Source organism: Alexandromys fortis, unplaced genomic scaffold (assembly GCF_014885135.2).
Source record: "Alexandromys fortis isolate MF-2015 unplaced genomic scaffold, M_Fortis_MF-2015_v1.1 scaffold_177, whole genome shotgun sequence".
NCBI lineage: Eukaryota > Metazoa > Chordata > Mammalia > Rodentia > Cricetidae > Alexandromys > Alexandromys fortis.
In genome coordinates, this window is record NW_026068056.1 from 1,193,085 (window position 1) to 1,211,082 (window position 17,998).

Consider the following 17,998-nt stretch of genomic DNA (forward strand, 5'->3'; position numbering starts at 1 on the left):
AAAACAAGGAGGAATTAATGAGAAGCGTAGGTAAAAGTGTGCTCATTGTAGGCGCCATTTATCATATGGTAGAAACCTCCCAGCAAGGGGCATTCAGGTTTGCTGAGGAGGAAGGGTGGTCCCTCGTTGAACGAATAGCTAGTGCAAGATTTAGACAAGAGTATCAAAATGGGGACGATAGTGTCCCCTTTTGTTTTATTGGACACTCCCTGTTCTTTTAACATGGTTTAAGCCGAGTTGTCTTTCCTTATTTGTGTTGTTCATAACTGGTATAAACTGGCATGACTGATACAAACTGGAACTTTAAAAAGAATTTTATCTGTAACCTGAAGAAATGGAAAATGAGTGGAGAAAACATAAGAACAGAGACAGGTTTCAGGGCACTTAGTTTGCTTCTAAAGATTTTGAGTTATAATTCTTCCACTGAATACAACACCTTCAAGATGTCTATGTTATAGCACAGGACAGAATCATCCCCCCCAACATGTGTACATGTATACATGTGTGCGGAGGCTAGAGGTCAATGTCAATGCCTTAGTTACTCTCCACCTTTATTTATTGGACAGAGCCTCTCACTGAAGTTGGAGCTCTTTGATTGACTAGACTGGCTGACTCTTAAGCTCTAGGGATCTAACAGGATGGATGCTGCTGGGTCTAGCTTTTTATGTCAGATGCTGGAGATCAAAAAATCAGGCCCTCATGCTTGTATGGCAAGTACTTTATACCCTGAGCCATCTCCCTAGTTACAGAATTTCCTTCCTTTTAAATAATTATATGATCCTCTGCTGTGTGTATAAAACACATTAAAAAGGCAAACTTTTTTTTCCCTGACTACTTGATTTTCCATCTTTTGTTACTATAAAGATACTGTTGTGAGCACTGATGCACAAATAACTTCAAGCCCTGTATTGTTTCTTTCAGGTATATGAGAATGGGTTGTCACACCAGTTACTGGTTTTGGAGCCCATTCTAATAAAATGACTTTATCTGGACTAGTTATATTTGCAAATTCTTTGCTGTTTCTAAATAAGGACACATACTGAGGTTCTAGCGATGAAGATTTTTTGATGGGCACTAATTGTTGTATGACGGAAGGAAATCTTAGACATAGTTTCTGGTTCCTATTCATGAAATTCTTAAAAATCTTGGAATTTTTTTTTATCTTTTTATGCTAATGAAGTGAGTGGAGAGGGGTTTTATAGCTGTGGGAATGGGAGTTGGTTGTTTGCAAAACTAACCATGTGTGTTTAAGGAGTTAGGACTTTAAGCTTCAACTCCTAACCTCCCAGGAATGCAATCCCAGTCATGCCCTTATGGTGGACACATCAGTGAATGGGAGGGTGGCATACTCTGGCTCTTCACTAACTCCTCACTCAGTTGTCTTTGTAAAATTAAAAGATAGCTTGACTTGTAAAATGTGATAATTTAAGCCATCACTCTGTAACATCACCACTTCCCTTTAATTTTGACAACCCCAGAGTTAGGACTCCATTCCACACACAGTACTGCTCCTGCTAAAGATGGTAAATGAGTCCAGGGTATCCACTGTGATGCTCAGGCAGACTCAGGTTTGCAGTTTAGTGGAATGGTTCACAGGGAAAGAGCTCTGTCGGGCTTCTTTTCATTCGCTGGATTGTGACTTTGGAGGAGTAGATGCTGTAGGTTCTGATGGTGTCCAGTTTGTCAGATCTTCCATTGGTTTTGGTTTTGCTGTTACACAAACAAATCTTTGCCTAGCACAAGAACAAAGATTTTCTTTTCCTGCTTTTGCAGAGTATTTATTCAGATTCACTTTGTTTAATTTTTATCATGGCCATGCATTGTTGGTGAGTCTTCCCTTGTATTGAGGTATTTAAAGATAACTTTGTTGGTTCACTGGGAGTAGGGATTTCAGTACCCACATTAAAGAAGGGATAGAATAAATAGTCTTTGCAGAAATGGTTTGGAAGTCATTTAATGGACGACAGCTGTCATGAGTAATGGGAGAGATGAATTGTTATTATACTGCTGCAGTATTTAAGACACATAGTTTTAAATGAAAAAAAAAAAATCAGTTTGTACAAAGAACCAGGAAAGTATGACATACAGGAGGAAAGGAAACAGGAACCACCCACTAGACGGCCCAGAAACACTTTGAAGTAACTGTCTTAAACACTCAGATCTCTTTAAGAAACCCTAGGCCACAAAAGCAGAAACCAGAACAAATGAACAAGCATGCACTAAAAGGATTTGGAGAACAGTGTGCTCAGAAATGGGACAGAGCAATAAAGATAAATTACAAAGAGGAAGCAAGGGACAGTTATAGAGCTGAAAAGTGTAATCTCTGAAATAATCTTTAGGAGGAGAATGAGCAACTGTGGAAGTCTGTGAGAATATCCAGTTAATGGCGAAGGGGTAAAAGCCAGGAGGATCTGTGGGATACCATGAAATGTATGTGCCTGAACACCTGCACACACCCAGGAGAGCTCAGGGAATGGCAGTCAAAGGCTAAGTACCTCCCAGATTCAGATGGAAGATATAAATCTGCATATCTAAATAGCACAAAGTTGGGTAGCTTGGTGAGAACTGATTTATAGTCAGGAGACTAGCAGGTCCCTAGGGAATCTGGATACCATACCCCTATAGTTTTCCAACAGTTTTCCACGGTACTTGTTTAGAAGCCTTATTTGGCCTTACACGTCTTTTCTCTTGTTTATGTCTTATCTACAAATCTCTTAACAAGGACACCAGCCATTGATTTAGCATTCTCTTAAAGTCCGGTATTATCTTCACTTGAAATCATTTCCATCTTGTTTCAAAAAACAGTGACAGGGAGTCATTTTCACACACCTTTTTGTAGCACATAATTCAATTACTGTGGATCTGCTAGCTACAGAGCTCTTGCTTGTGGTTTTCTGTGCATGTTATTCTCATCTCTGTGGAGGATAGCTTTACAGAACATAGGCACTCCCAGTTCTGTTATCCCACTGCAACCCCAGCTCCTAGTTCTGATGACAAGCCTCATTTTCGTGGTTACCTTACAATGATGAGGCCTCTTCAGCTTTCCAGATATTCTTATTGCTTTTGGCTTTGGGACATTTTAACTGGTATGTGTATCTCTTTTGATTGTGTGGTAAATTTGTTGTGCTTTTCTAGATATGAAAACTGATTTTTTAAAAAAAAATTAAATTTGGTAAATTTAAATTATATATTCAGATATTTTTCCTGCTTCTTTGTACCCTCTTTCTGGTATTTCTTTTGTGTGTCCATTCATTGGATAGTGATGGTCCAAATTTTCTTCAGTAGTGGTTATTTGATGTTATTTTCTATTTTGCCAGCTTGAATCTTTTTTTTATGATCCCTGTAAATGATTTTTTTTTTTTTGAGGCAGAGTCTTACAGTGCAATCCTGGATGTCCTAGAACTTCATATTTTTGGGTAGCCTCAAATTTATGGCAATTTATCTGCCTCAGTTTCTCAAGTCAGTACTAGTATTACATATGTGCTACCATGCCTGGTTGCTGGTTGCGCGTGCGTGTGTGCGCATGTACATATATGCTTACATATGTACCCGCAGCCCAGAGAATAATTTGTGAGAGTTGGTTCTTTACCTTCACCTTTATGTGTCTTTTTCTGCGGCCCAGTGACAAGCACCTTTACCCCTGCTGAGCCACCTTGCCAGCCCTCATTATTTTTAATTTCAAGATTTATTTGGTCTTGTGCTGGTTTGCTTCTTTATTTGTCCTTTGCTATGCCATTGCTACCTTACTTTTTTATTCTTCTGGTTTCATTTAGTTCAATGAAGAAATATATGTGATGGCTACTTAAATGTTTTTATGAACCTCTCACAAGTAGTTTCTGTTGCCTGCTTCCTCCCATCCCATACATGAAGGGTTATACCTTTTTGTTTTTTTGATGTCTGCTGTGTCATAAGACTTTTCCTGGGGAGAAGGAACACACACACACACACACACACACACACACACACACACACACACCAAACAAACAACAAACTACTTGCCTACTTACCCCAGATAAGAAACTCATAACAGACCAAAGTACAGATACCACCACCAAAGTCTAGCTTGGTGAACCACTGAGTTTTATAGGGGTTACTTAAAGGAATGTGGGTGAGAGGTTTCTTACAGAAGCAGAAATGACTCAAAGACAGCTGTATCACTAAAGCCCACCCCAGCCTGGGTGACAGTTCCCAAAAACTGAAGAGCCTGGAGCTTACTGCACAGTTTGCAGGCAGCTTTTTGTGTTGGAAAGTGTCTTTTCCAAGTGACTCAATTGGTCTAAACCTTTTCTGTATAGCTGGTCTGGTCTTTTCAGCTTGGCTAGTCTGATTGTCTGAGTGACTTTCAGTAGTCTTTATTGTTTACTCTTAGGAGGGAGGGGCCTGGTGAATCTGGTTAGTTTTAGGGACTTTCTGAAGCTATTTTGAATTACTTAGTTTTGGCTTAAGGATTTTTCTACAGGATGAACTATTTCATTTCAATCTTGAGGAAACTGCTATGCAACAATGTCTTGTGTCGTGTGACCCTATCCCCCTCCCCCCCGCTGATGATGGATATTTGACATTTGAGATAATACCTTGGAGTGACTGTGGGTACTGGTTTCCCTACTCCGTCTCTTTGGGTTTCTTACTGTTCTTTGCTTGTTGATTCCTTTGCTGACTGCCTATCACCTACCAGTGTTGAAAGCTTCTGTTTCCCTCTTCAGCAGGGATATCTGGGTTGAGTGTCCCACAGGTGGGGCTTGGTGTGGGAGAAAGTTTCCTTCCTCACTGGTATCCCCCTCAGTAGCAGGTAGATTGGGGTGGGATGAAAGATACCAGAAGTTCTATCCCCCAGTGAGAGAACCAGGAACAAGAAGCTCTGATTTTGGAGGAACAGTGAGTCTGCCATAACTATGAACAAACATGTAGTGAATTTCTGTAATATGTCTTTCATAGGTACTTGTTCTTAGAATCATCTCAGAGATTTTACAGTCTTTGGAGTCTGTCCAGACCAGGCTGCCCTCAGACTCACAGAGATCCACCTGTCTCTGCCTCTTGAGTGCTGGGATTAAAGGCATGCCCCCCCCCCCCCCCCGGGCACGTAGTCATATTTATAACAGGTTTTGTTTTTGTTTTTGTTTTGAGACATGGTCTCACTATATAGCCTGTAGACCAGGCTGACTTCATAAAGATCCACCTGCCTTTGCCTCCCAAATTCTGGGATTAAAAGTGTGCACCACTACACCAGCTTAAAACAGTTTTTAATCAGGTTCTCTCAGGAGTCCAGTCTGGTGATGGTTGATATGATTGATGGTTTTGTTAGAACCTTAGTAGTTGATTTTCCAGTCTGAACCAGAGAAATGCTCTAGGCAATAGGAATTTGTGTCACCTATCCAAGTGTTCTGGACTTGGATGGACTGCAACAAACCAACTGCTGCCTCTTTCTTTGCACCCTGTCCCCAACTTAAATTTCAGTTCTTAGTGTTTCCTAACAATAAAAATAACTACCAAGTGCCTCTCCTATTATAAAGATATATTGTCAAATTTAAACTTGCAGCAAATTTGTGAGGTAAAGAATAGGTTGTTGTTGTTGTTTTTGTTTGTTTATTTTTTACAAGAAAAGAAAAAAGAAGGGCTCTATTTCTGTTGTTCTTCTGAGCTATCTGGTGGCTTCTTGCCATGTAGAGATGTGAGCTGTGCTCTGTGTGTAAAATTTGCACTTAGGACTTCATATGAAGCAAAACACCCACTGCTGCCTTCTGTTCTGAGTCCATGCCTTAGCAGTCAAACTTTGGATATACCAGTAAAAAACAATACAATTAAAATTTTGCCCCTTATGGTTTGACAGTTTTTACTTTTTATAAAATGTGGCTAATAAATAGAAAACTTTTTACATAGTTTGTATTCTACTTCTGTTATTTAGAAAAATGTGAAGGCTGAGAAATTATTATAGGAGTTTAATTTTTTAATAAGTCATTTATTCCTTTTGTGAAGTAAAAGTTATAATTTAAAAATTGCTGTTTTCACCAAATTTTCATACCTAATATTCAACAAATTTTTGGATTGCTTTTATTTTATTTTAAAAAAACTAATGCTTCAGCATGGCTGAGGATTTATAATTGCTATATATAGAACTTCATATCTGGAGAGTTAAGCTGGATTCCTAAGGAAGCTAGTATCTTAATTGATTGTCTTGATTTAACAAAACTGATTTGAGTGGATTCTTTTTCACAGATGATGACTTTGACCAGTTTGACAAGCCTGGTGCAGAACGGTCCTGGAGAAGAAGAGCTGCAGATGAGGACTGGGACAGGTGTGTGCACCCTTGGACTGCCCTAGGGTGTCATTGTGATGCCTGTGATCATATGAGGGACACAGAGATCTTTACCAAAGATAGTGTGCTGGTCCTTTCATGCCTTGTCTTACGCCTTCTGGGCTGATGGGAGTTCTCTTCAGGCCTCACAAGTACCTGGTCCAAGCTTGTGTTGTAGGTAACTGAGGAGCATGAACTTGCTTTCCTCTCTGTTTATAGGACAACACCACAACCATTTGGATGTCTCAGTACCTTTTGCTGTATATCCTATCCAGTAGTTAGTGACTTTAAATTTTTTGCCATTTCAATATGTATTGATTTTTAATTTTGTTTTTCTACTAATAGTGTCAGTGAACATACCTGCTTAGTAGTCCACTCTTGCACACACATTTGCAAACAGTTGGTGTCAGCTCATTGTGGCGACTCCTTGGGGGGGAATCTCTACTTTTAGAGGAGGAGTGCAGGAGATGCACAGGCTAGCTGTGTTGGGTCCTGAGGCCAGTGCACAAAAAATATACTAGGGTTATGTACTAATTTTGTTTAAGAGCACATACCTATAGAAGTTTACAGAATGGTTTACAGTGGAGTCTTTCATGATCAACATTTGGCTAGCCTTCGCTGACTCATTCACTGCATCAGTCTGGATTCTAAAGAAAGGACTGTTAGGGTGTGAAAGAGATGTATCTTATTTATGAGGTAGAAGGGGGTGGGTATGTATGTATTGTATGGTTCTGACAAAGTTAAGTTTTTAACAATACAGTTGCCTGAAATTGATTACATCAGTTGATATTTAACTTATTCAGTCTTTCAGGCACACGTGAAAGTATAATATATAGTACATTGAACCCAGTGTACTGACACCCAACTTGAGAGATTATCAGTTTTTAATCTGTACAGTCTGCTAACCCATCAAATCAGTAGTTTCACCTGGAAGCACTTGAAATTATTTCTTAAAATACATAGTGTTTACACATACAGACATACTGAGTCCAAGAGAAATCCCTGACTATACATGCCTAGCTAATGTTCATATTTCCCATTACCTTTTATGTTTGCATTTGTGCCTGTGTCAGTGTATTTTAATACAGTGCAGGTACATGACTACTTTTCTATGGTTTGAATTTATATCCAGATAAAGGTCTGTATTTTAAAATAAAGTGTAGGTTTTTCCTGTTTGTGTTTTCTGTTACTATAGTGAAGTGCTTGGACAGTTAACATAGTAAGTTTTGTGTTTTGGCTCATAGTTTTGGGGGCTCCAGTTCAGGCCCATTAGCTTTGGGCCTCTGATAAGGAAGCGGCGCATGCCAAGAAAAACTATTCATATTATGAGCCAGGACCATACCCATATTCCACCATCCTCTGTGAACCTTCCTGGGACCTCACACTAGGCACTGTCTCCTTTGAGTCTCCCCAGCACCACCCTGGAGACCATGTCTTTAACTGAGTCATGGCCTTTGGAGACCATATATCAAAACTGAAGCCTTTAGTTCTTTGTGAGAGACAAAATGATATATTTTCTAGAATTTCTGCTTGACGGCTTATTTTTAGATAGCCTAACCCCTTGTGTTTTATGTAAATGCATATTTGTTCACATTGAAGTCTTAGTATAGAGAGTAAAGGTGTGTGGATGTCTCTTGAGTCTGTTATGTACCCACACTTCTGAAGAATTTAAAGTAGTCACAGTGTTTTTTTTTTTTTCCTGTAATATGTCTATTAACTAGGAAGTTCTTCCAAGGCACAGATTAGACCAGAGATTTTCACTTGCCCATTTCCAAAGTAATTACCTGTAACATCTTCCACTCCTGAGCATTGTTTTAGAATACTTTTAAGTCATAGACTCTTACGTCAGTTGTGTTTTATCTGCCGTAGTTATTCTCTTAGTGGTGGTCACATTGTCCTAATATTCCCTCAGTCAGAATTTATCCTGGTTGGCTCCTGAGTTTGTCTGATGTTAGGATTTGTAGTTTTTGGCAGTTTCCTTCCTTCCTATTGTGCTGGTTTGTCATGGTGTGAGGCAGCCTGGTTTTATTACTCTTGTCAGTATGGGTAGCAGTTGTCTGAAGGTGTAAGTCACAAACAATCCCACACCAGTTTGGAATTATGATTAATAAAATGGTTATTTATTTAAAGGGAAAAAAACTTACAGATCACCTTCCCAGACAAGAGCCCTCTTCGCAATCAGGAAAGGAGTCTAGTAGCCTGAAGTGGAGCCGGAAGCAAGAGAGAGAGAGAGAAAAGAGGGCTGCCACTGCTTTTTTAAAGAGAGAGACCAAGTCCCAGTGGGCTGGTATCTCAGCGGCTATTGGCTGAAGGAGCGGAAGGAGCTCCCACAGCAGTTGTCTCTGTGAACCAGCTTCTGTTCCCATGTGGTCTGCAGTAAGATGTTTGAATATTCAAGGTTCTGTGTTATACATGTTTTTGATAACTGTTCAAGCATAAAACACCTTCTGCTTGCTTGCATAATGCAGAAGAAGTTTGGAAGAGTGATTATTATGAAAACCTGCTCTCAAGTATCAGTGGAGATGTGTAAGAGGATACTGTGATGCTGGCTCAGCATCTAAGTTCAAGCAAGACTGAGAAGGTCTTAACTGAAAATTTAATGAATGTTTATTTGGGGAGCAGGCTTAGAGAATGAGGAGGACACCCAGATCATAAGTAGCTCCCACCCAGGCCCCAGGGAAAGGTATGTCTGCGCAGCCAGGAAAGCTATACTGGTGTTGGGGGGCTTTCCTTATACTACTCCCTTGGATTGGTGGTGTTGGAGGGGAGCTGATTTCTATCTTACGATTGATGACATTTCCCTAGGTCCTTTCCATTAGTTTGAATGAATTTAGAAGCCAGAGGTGGGGACAGCTTTTGTGAACCATTCCTGGAGGATATAGTCTAAGTCTAGAATGTGGGTAGGAGCCAGGAGGGCAGGAGACTGGGTTTTCAAGCAATGGCCATACTGTCATATGTAGCCAGGTGACTGACAACTAAATAAATATACAGTCATTAAGATTTGGTTTCTTCAACGCTGAGATTCCATCTTACACCTATAAGAATGGCCAAGATCAAAAACACTGATAACAACTTAGGCTGGAGAGGATGTGAGGTAAAGGGAACACTCCTCTATTGCTGGTGGGAATGAAATGATATTCCTTTGGATATCAGTATGGTGGTTTCTCAGAAAATTAGGAAACAACCTTCCTCAAGACCCGGAAATACCACTATTGGTATATACCCAAAGGGCGCTCAATCGTACCACAAAAACTATGCTCATAACAGCATTGTTTATTATAACCAGAACCTGGAAACAACCTAAATGTCTCTCAACTGAAGAATGGATAAGGAAAATGTGATACATTTATACAGTGGAATACTATACAGCAGAAAAAAATAATGACACCTTGAAATTTGCAGGCAAGTAGATGGATCTAGAAAATACCATATTGAATGAGGTACCCCAGATCTAGAAAGACAAATATCATATGTACTCACTCATAAAAGTGGCTTTTAGACATAAAGAAAAACCAGTCTACAATTTACAATCCCAGAAGACCCGGAGAGAGACATACATGGATCTAATGTACATGAGATGTAGAAGGCAAGATCTCCTGAGTAAATTGGGGGAGGATAGAAGAGGAGGGGAGAGGAAGGGAGGGGAGCAGAGAAAAATATGTACCTCAATAAAAACAATAAAAAAAATTGGTTTCTAATTTTCAAATTCTTTTACGTGTTAGCAAAAGTTGCATATTCTTTGTAATTTTTTTTAATGTAATTTTGAACACCTCTTATTACTGTCCCAATTAGTGTGACCTGGGAACATGGTATCACCTTCCATTTTCCATTACAAGCTATGGCATGGAGGAATATTCATTTTCAAAGAGGTACTTGCGTATTTTGGTCATGTAGAATCAGGTTCTCATTTAGGGCATTGGCTGGCAGCCTTTCTTCCTGCCTTCATAGGAGGAATGGAATACAGAAAATAATCAAATCCTAGATATTACTGGCTTTAAAATGTTGGAAGGACCTGTGAAGAAGTCAGAAAGGTGGATTTTGTTTGTTTGTTAGTTTGTTTTCAAGACAGTGTTTCTTTGTGTAGTCCTGGATATCCTGGAACTCTCTTTGTAGATCAGGCTGGCCTTGAGTTTAGAGATCCACCTGCCACTGCTTTGCAGTGCTGGGATTAAAGGTGCGCCACCCCTTCCAGCCAGAAAGGTGGATTTTTAACTCCTTGCCTTGCCTCTCTTTTGTGTGACCTTTGGCAGGTTATTTAAGGTCTTGTCCATATTTCTGTTTGTGAAGTGAGGGTATGAGACTCACTACAGGGTGACTTAGAGTAACTCAGAACCTAGCATGTGAACTGAATGGTTTGTCATGGTGTTTCTAGTTCTGAAAGGCCTTTTCTTTTACAGCTTCATCTCTGAATCCTTAGAGCTCCCAGTGTTGTGTTCAATACGCTAAAATAGTAAATTAGTGCTGGTGTTAATCTCAAAAATACTGTTTTGACATTTTTTCACTGCTTTGGGGGCCTAGATGTTATATATACATGCTATCACAATATGTACTGGTGCTTAGAATGTAGAAACAGAACTGCTTTGGGAACAAAGAGTACAAATGGAAATGGGGAGAAGAGGGAATACATTATATACCTGAATGAAAATGGCCCTATATAAACCCTGAATAATAAAAAAACATTTAAAAAATGCAATAGAAGGTATTTTAAGCGTCTTGAGATGGTAAAGGCATCCTCTGAGGCCTGAGGAAAACCTGGGCCTAGTCACTTCAGCACAAGAGCATGCTGGGAAACCTGGCAGGTGATCACTGTGATTTCCATATCACACTCCTTAGATACTGCTTATAATTTTATAACATAATTTAAAATTTATTTCTTTAAAAGACTTTTAAAAATTTTATGTGTGTGTGCCATGCAAGTGTAGTGCCATTGGAGGCCAAAAGGGAGTGTTTGATCTCCTAGAGCTGGAAGTGAAAGTGATTTTGAACTGTCTGACATAACTCTGCAAAATCAGGAAGTGCTATGAACTGCTGAGCTACTGCTTCAACTTAATTGTTTTAAATTGCTTTTGGTTTCTGCTAGTTTGATGAGTATCGGATGATTTCTTGTGTGTGTTTTTTTCCCGATTAATGATATTGAATACTTTTTCCTTTATATCATAAGTTTTTAAAGATTAGGAGAAAGATTAGGTGTTCCTTTGTATATATTTTATATTTTGCAGATTATTAAGTAGATACAGAGGGATTAAAATACTCTACTATGCTGCTAAGCTTCAGCTGAAGTCTAGTAAGCCACCTTCTGTGTTGAACCCGGCCTTAGGTGACAAAGACTTGTCCCTGTGTCCTTGAAGAATGTCTTTATTCATCCTGTAAAGAAAAGGAAGTGTAGTGTAGCAACCTGAAAGTTCCCACACCCTGGAACAGTTACTGGATTCCTGAGTGGCTTCTCCTTTTCTATGCTGTTAGGAGTGACACACTGCATTTCTCTTTCCCCAGTGAACTAGAAGATGATTTGCTTGGAGAAGACTTACTCTCTGGCAAAAAGGTAAGAATTAAGGTCGCTTAAAAGAATTATTTATTGTAAACACCATCACTTGTACATGGGATGAATTTCTAGAAACCTGAGCATGGACCAGAAGTTTGTAAATGGAATGATTGTTTTGTTGCTCTATCAAAATTGCCTTAGCACCTCACAGATGCTCAGCATGCATTCTGTCCTGGAGTTACTCCTCCAGCTCAGCAGAATGGCTGCTCATTAGTAGGTGCTGTGGATATTACCATGGGGAGCAGGCATTTTAGTTCCTACTGTGTCCAGTGCACTCTAGCAGGTATCATAATAGGGATATGATACCTATATATGATAGGGTATCATAAATGGGATAATAGTAGCATAAAAGATGTGCCTAAAGGAATGTAACAGTTATAGGTGTGATTGTGGTTCTAGACTGCACTTCTTGGGAGTATTCGCTAATAGCTTAAAGGTAAATTTGTCAAACTATATAACAGATCTGCATGTAAATACTGCTAGAAGTTCTCATGGAAACTTTTCTAGACCTTTTTGACGAAATACCTTGAAGTATTATCTTTAATATGTGTGTATCTGCCTAACATATACTTCTAATCTGTTTCATATATCATGTGAAAAGTAGAAATGGGAAACAAGGGCTGAAAGTGAGAGATTTATTTTTGTGTATGTGTGTGGGGGCTTACATGGTTGGGAATACTTGTATATACGTGTATCTGGGGAGGGGTCAGAAGTTGACACTCTTAATCTCTTAGTTACTCTTCTTTTTAATGAAGCTAGGTCTCTTGCTGAGTCTTAAACTAGCTGATTCAGCTAGTCTAGCTAGTCAGCTTTCCCCATCTGCCAAGCTGTTGGGTTATAGGTGGACCATTGTGCACACACAGTTTTTGCTTGTGTTCTGGGGTTCCGAACTATAACCCTTGCACTTGATTGGCAATTGCTGAAGTGCCTCCCAAGATACCCTAAAGTAAATTAACAGTTTTTGATTCACTAAATAGTTTCAGAACATTTTCTGTTTTCACTTAATATTCACATAATTATTTGAAAATGGTGTTTATGAATGTGTACAATGTTTATGTGTGAGAAAGAGGTTATACATATACTTGTATGTACTTATGTACATGTATGCATGTGGAGGCCAAAGATTGCTGCTGCATGTCTTGTTCAATTGCTTGCCACCTTATTTTTTGAAGCAGGTTTTCTCACTGAACCTGGAGATTACCATTTTAGCTAGACTGGCTAGCTAGTTAGGGAGCCCAAGGGATCATCTTCTTGACCTCTCTAGTGGTGGAATATGGGTTCATGCTGCTTCTACACCTGACTTTCACGTAGTGCTGGGAACTAAACTCGGGGCTTTATGCTTGTGTGGAGAGCACTTTGAGCCTTCTCCCCAGGTCCTCAACATAATTCTTTATACTTCATTTTCGAGTCTTAAAATTGTTAGGACTCATGTTCTCAAGAACTAAACTGAAACTTACTACATTTGCAGTTAAGACTATTTCAGACAATATAGTAGACTTGGACTGGGGAATCTATCCCTGTCCTGCTGTCTCTCTAACTGTTAACTATTAGGCCTCATCAGCAGTTTCTCTAGTAATTGAATGTGACTTGGGGTTCTTCCTCAGTCAAATTTCTCCACTGTGTTCTGCTTCTATTGATCATTAGCCTATGTGTCCCCTGGTTTTTTTTTTTTTTTTTTTTTTTTTTTTTTTTTTTTTTTTTTCGAGACAGGGTTTCTCTGTGGTTTTGGAGCCTGTCCTAGAACTAGCTCTTGTAGACCAGGCTGGTCTCGAACTCACAGAGATCCGCCTGCCTCTGCCTCCCAAGTGCTGGGATTAAAGGTGTGCGCCACCACCGCCCGGCTCTTTTAAGTATTATTGATAAATACAAACACACATATATATGACCTGCTGAGTTTATATAGCTTATATATGTATATATGTTTAAGGCTTACCACTTGGGATTAAATAACCTATCAGGAGAGCTTGTCCTGTGATTCTCTCTCTTCAGCAGCCATTGCCCTTATTTGTTTTTCTAGGATGGGTCCTTGTGAGATATCCCTCATCCATGTTGGGATGCCAGCTGGTTATCATTGTGTGGGTCTTATTTAGATGACCATATTGTTAAGAATTTATAGGTGCAGCTTCCTGACATATAAGGAAGGTGCTGTCTGATTGCTAATTTCCTGGCTCTTACGTCTTTTTACCCTTCTCTTCCCAGTTGTTCCTTGAACCTTCAGTCTGTCTAGTCGTTGTGTTGTAGGTGTATCAATTGGAGAAGGGCATTCTACAGTCTTTCAGAAAACAACAATTTCAGTTTTCTGCATTTTGACCAGTTGTAGATTTCTGTAATGGTCTTTTTTAAGCTGCTAAAAGAATCATTCTTTCTGAGGTGAGAGTTGCATTTGCTTGTGAATATAAAAATAGGTTTTTGGAATGAAGTTGAGATTTATACTGTGTGCTGTGTGGTCTTGTGTTAACTTAATACAAACTAGAGTTATCAGAAAAAAATGGAACCTCCAATACGTTCATAAGATCCAGTTGTAAGACATTTTATTTTCTTAGTTAGTGATTGATGGGAGAGTGCCCAGCCCATGGTGGTTGGTGTCATCCCTGGATTAGTGGTCCTGGGCTCTATAAGAAAGGAGGCTGAGCAAGCCATGGGGAGCAAACCAGTAAGCAGTTCTCCTCCATGGCCCTTGATTGTATTTGATGATGAACTATCATGTGAAAGTGCAAAACCAAATAAACCCTTTCTTCCTCAACTTGCTTTTTGGCTGTGGTGTTTCATCACAGCAGTAGTAACCCTCGCTAAGACACACTGGTTTAGGAAAGTGGCAGTAGTAGGTCCTTCTCTAGGTCCATGACCTCACCAGCTGCAGACTAGTTGTCTAAGAATACAGTTTTCACCTGTGTGTTTCCTCTTGTTGAGTAGGCCTTTAGTCTAATTAAGTGGTTGTTGGTCACTTTTGAGGTATAAGTGCCATTTTTGTGCCCTTGGGTTTATCTTGCTGTGCTAGTCATTATTGTAATTTGTAGGCTAACTGGGTAGAATTTTTAATTACTTTTCTCCATTGGCAGTTTATATATATAGCACCTATTAGATACTGGAAGAACTATTCCTCAGGGAGTGGTTTTCCAAGGTCAGTCCTAGCTTGATTCCTTCAAGTTTTCTCTTCGAAGTATATAATGTTTTCAGCAATGGGATCTTACCATTAAATTTTGAGAGGCAACCAAGGGTGATAACAGCAGCATATATTGTTTGGCGAGTCTCTTTGGATCCCCAGGTTTCCCATGACTGGCAATATTAGATTTCATGGCTCTTGGAGGAGCATTATTACCCCTAGTGGAGTAATTTCATTCAAATTATTTATATATGTATATGTTTACTTGCTATATATGGATTTTTTTGTTTTTGTTTGTATGGGTTTTTTTGGAGACAGAGTCTCTCTATATAGGTCCTGACTGTTGTGGAACTTACTATGTAGACTAGGCTGGCTTCTAACTCAAAGAGCCTGTCTGTTTCCAACATACCCAGCAATACATGTGTGTTTTTAGGTAAGCATAAAATAATGTGTTTCTCTCTGGCTTTTTTATTCTCCCTCTTTCCTCCTTTTTCAATATTGTCCTCTTTTTCTCCCTTTGTAGATATAGTTGTCCCCCATTCCCATTTTCCCCTTCATAGCACTTGTGTCTACTATCCCCCTCTCTAGCACTGCCCCTCATCTGATCCCTTTTTCTTTGCTGGTTTCTCTGGCTACTCCAGGATATGTACTCACATTAAACTTGAGTGGAAACTCAAGGAAGAAGAGAGAATGGTATAGTTGATTCTGGTGGGGCTTTACCCAGCGTCATCAGATTTTAGTGAGAGGTGGTCTTGCTTCAAAGTTGCTCGCTCACTCCTTCCTGACTTAATTTGAAGAGTACTTCAGATATGTTGTTTTAATGTATAAATCTTAATGTGCTTAAGGATCTTCTTTGGCAGTCTGTTGTGGTAGTTCTTGTCTCAGGGTTTGGCATTTCAAGACTATATTGCCAAATTGCTTCCTGGAAATGTTTGATTAGCTTTTGTTCCTAATAACAGTGTGTCTTGGCATCTACCACCTTTCTTTCACACAGGTCTGATATTGCTTTTAAGAAAGAATCTTTGTCAGTGTGACTGATCTTAATGATTGCTTGTTGTTTAATTCATAATTATTTGATTTCTAGTAAAGATTGGACCTTTCTCAATGTATTTGTTTTGCAAGTTTATTGCTCTTGTTTGTGATGATACTGGGCGCCTGTAATCTGCTTTCCACTAGAACAGGTGGAAAGAGGTATGTCTTTGTAGTGACATGTAGGCCCTCGTGACAGTGGAGAGTGTCTAGGGCTGGGTTTTAATTGTGTTGAAAAGGCAAGGCTGCAAACTGAGGAAGAGGATAGGATGACTGAGGTGGAGCTAGGGTGCTAGTTTGTAAATCCTTCTTTCTTCTGTTTTACTATGGCGTCACCTTCATATCCAGACAGGAGTCTCTGTCATAAGTGCCAATGTTGGAGAATGTTTGAGGACCATTTTGTACCCATCTTTAAACCCCTGATACCCCGTGGAAAGTCCTCCTTCTTGGGAGTTTTGGAGGGAATGTTTTTCTATCTTCTTGGGAAGGTGAGGCAAAGGATTTCACAAGCAATCACTGCCATTCTTTGTTCTTCTTTATACCTGCAAGTATTATTTTCTTCTTGACAGTTTGAGCAGAATTCTCTCAACCTTTCTGCTTGCCTGAAAAATAGTTGGCTCCAGTTCAGTGGGATTTCCTGAAAGCCATCTCTGAGTTGCTGCTTTAGTGTTTCCCTTTGAGGATTAAAGCTTTTCCAGGGAAGTGGACAGAAAAGCTCAATCCTCAGAACTGAGGTTTGACAACTACTGGGACCTATCATAATATATATTTCATTTTTTTTTATCTATTTGTTTGCTTGTTTGATAATTACTACTTGAATGATTTTGAAACTGGTAGTTAGGAGTTTAAACACACAAATGCATACACATAAAGAATTTCCTTGAAGTTTAAATACATGTGTTCCTTTGCACACGCATGCACACACTCGCATATACCCAGAAATGACTCCTGCAATTTAAACATACAGCATACACATAGGCAAACATACAAATGTTTGACACACACTGAAGCAGCCTTTCTTGAAGTTCACTGAATTACTAATTTTTAAGCATTTCCTAAGGTTTTATTTGCTGAGATGGAGAGTAAACTTAGGTTTGTCCATAGCAGGCATGATTACTGTGTAGTATCTGCTTCACTCTCAGAACTGGCCCTTTTGGATGGCTGGTTGTATCACTAACAAACAGTAAATTTCTTTTGGATCTGTGAGTTACTGTGTTTTCTCATACAAATTCATCCTGCTGTGTTGGAAGCATGGCTTTGGGTAGCTTATTTAACTTCAGAAGTAGATGAGGCCTTTTGAACTAATAAATTTTCTTAGAATTATTTTTGACTATCAAAAGTACTGTAATAAAAAATACACAGTCAAGTTTAACTTATTCTGTAAGATGCGGATGCCAGACTGATTGTTCAGTTAAGGAGCAGAAAATCAAGTCAGTTTCTTCTCCTTTCCCAGAGAGAGAGAGAGAGAGAGAGAGAGAGAGAGAGAGAGAGAGATATTACTTGACTACCCTTTGGAAGGGTATGCCCCATTTAGACTTAGGAATGCTTTTAGTAGAGGATGGAAGTTGACCCATTCCCCAATCTAATATTGAGACATATTTAACCCAGGCTGGAATTTAGAACTCTAGCAAATCACTTTACTGTCTTTGCATATTAATTAGGTGTGTGACAATATTGAATTGAAAGAGCTGAGCTGTTACTTGTATTTTCATGTCATCTATATAGGGAAGCCAAAGATATTTTTTAATTGGTTTAATTTCCAGTCCTTAAAAGCAGCTTTTATAGGAATTGTATCTCTTGCATTATTTGAAAACTTCAGAATTTTATTTCTGTCATTGTTAGTCATTTTATGGCCATTTTTCTGGGTATTTTGGTGGGAAAACTGTTTAGCAGATACCTTTCTAGGTATGTATTACTTAATCTTTTTCTTTTATGTTAGAATTAGAATAAATTTGACCATTATACTTACTCCTTGATACTTGCTTGCCTGTGGCATTTAAAAATTGCTCAGGGATTAGCCAGTAGTCTGTAT

General features: G+C 39.1%; 1 protein-coding gene across 4 annotated transcripts in view; it reads left to right on the forward strand.

Moving 5' to 3' along the window:
• The window catches only part of Rbm33 (RNA binding motif protein 33), a 116,202-nt gene that overhangs the window by 6,450 nt on the left and 91,754 nt on the right, over positions 1–17,998 (forward strand). For all 4 annotated transcript variants that reach the window (XM_050119913.1, XM_050119912.1, XM_050119914.1 and 1 more), the window contains exons 2-3: positions 6,214–6,292; positions 11,786–11,834. In XM_050119913.1, the coding sequence (XP_049975870.1) occupies positions 6,214–6,292; positions 11,786–11,834 (128 nt within the window). The remainder of the gene's footprint in view (positions 1–6,213; positions 6,293–11,785; positions 11,835–17,998) is intronic.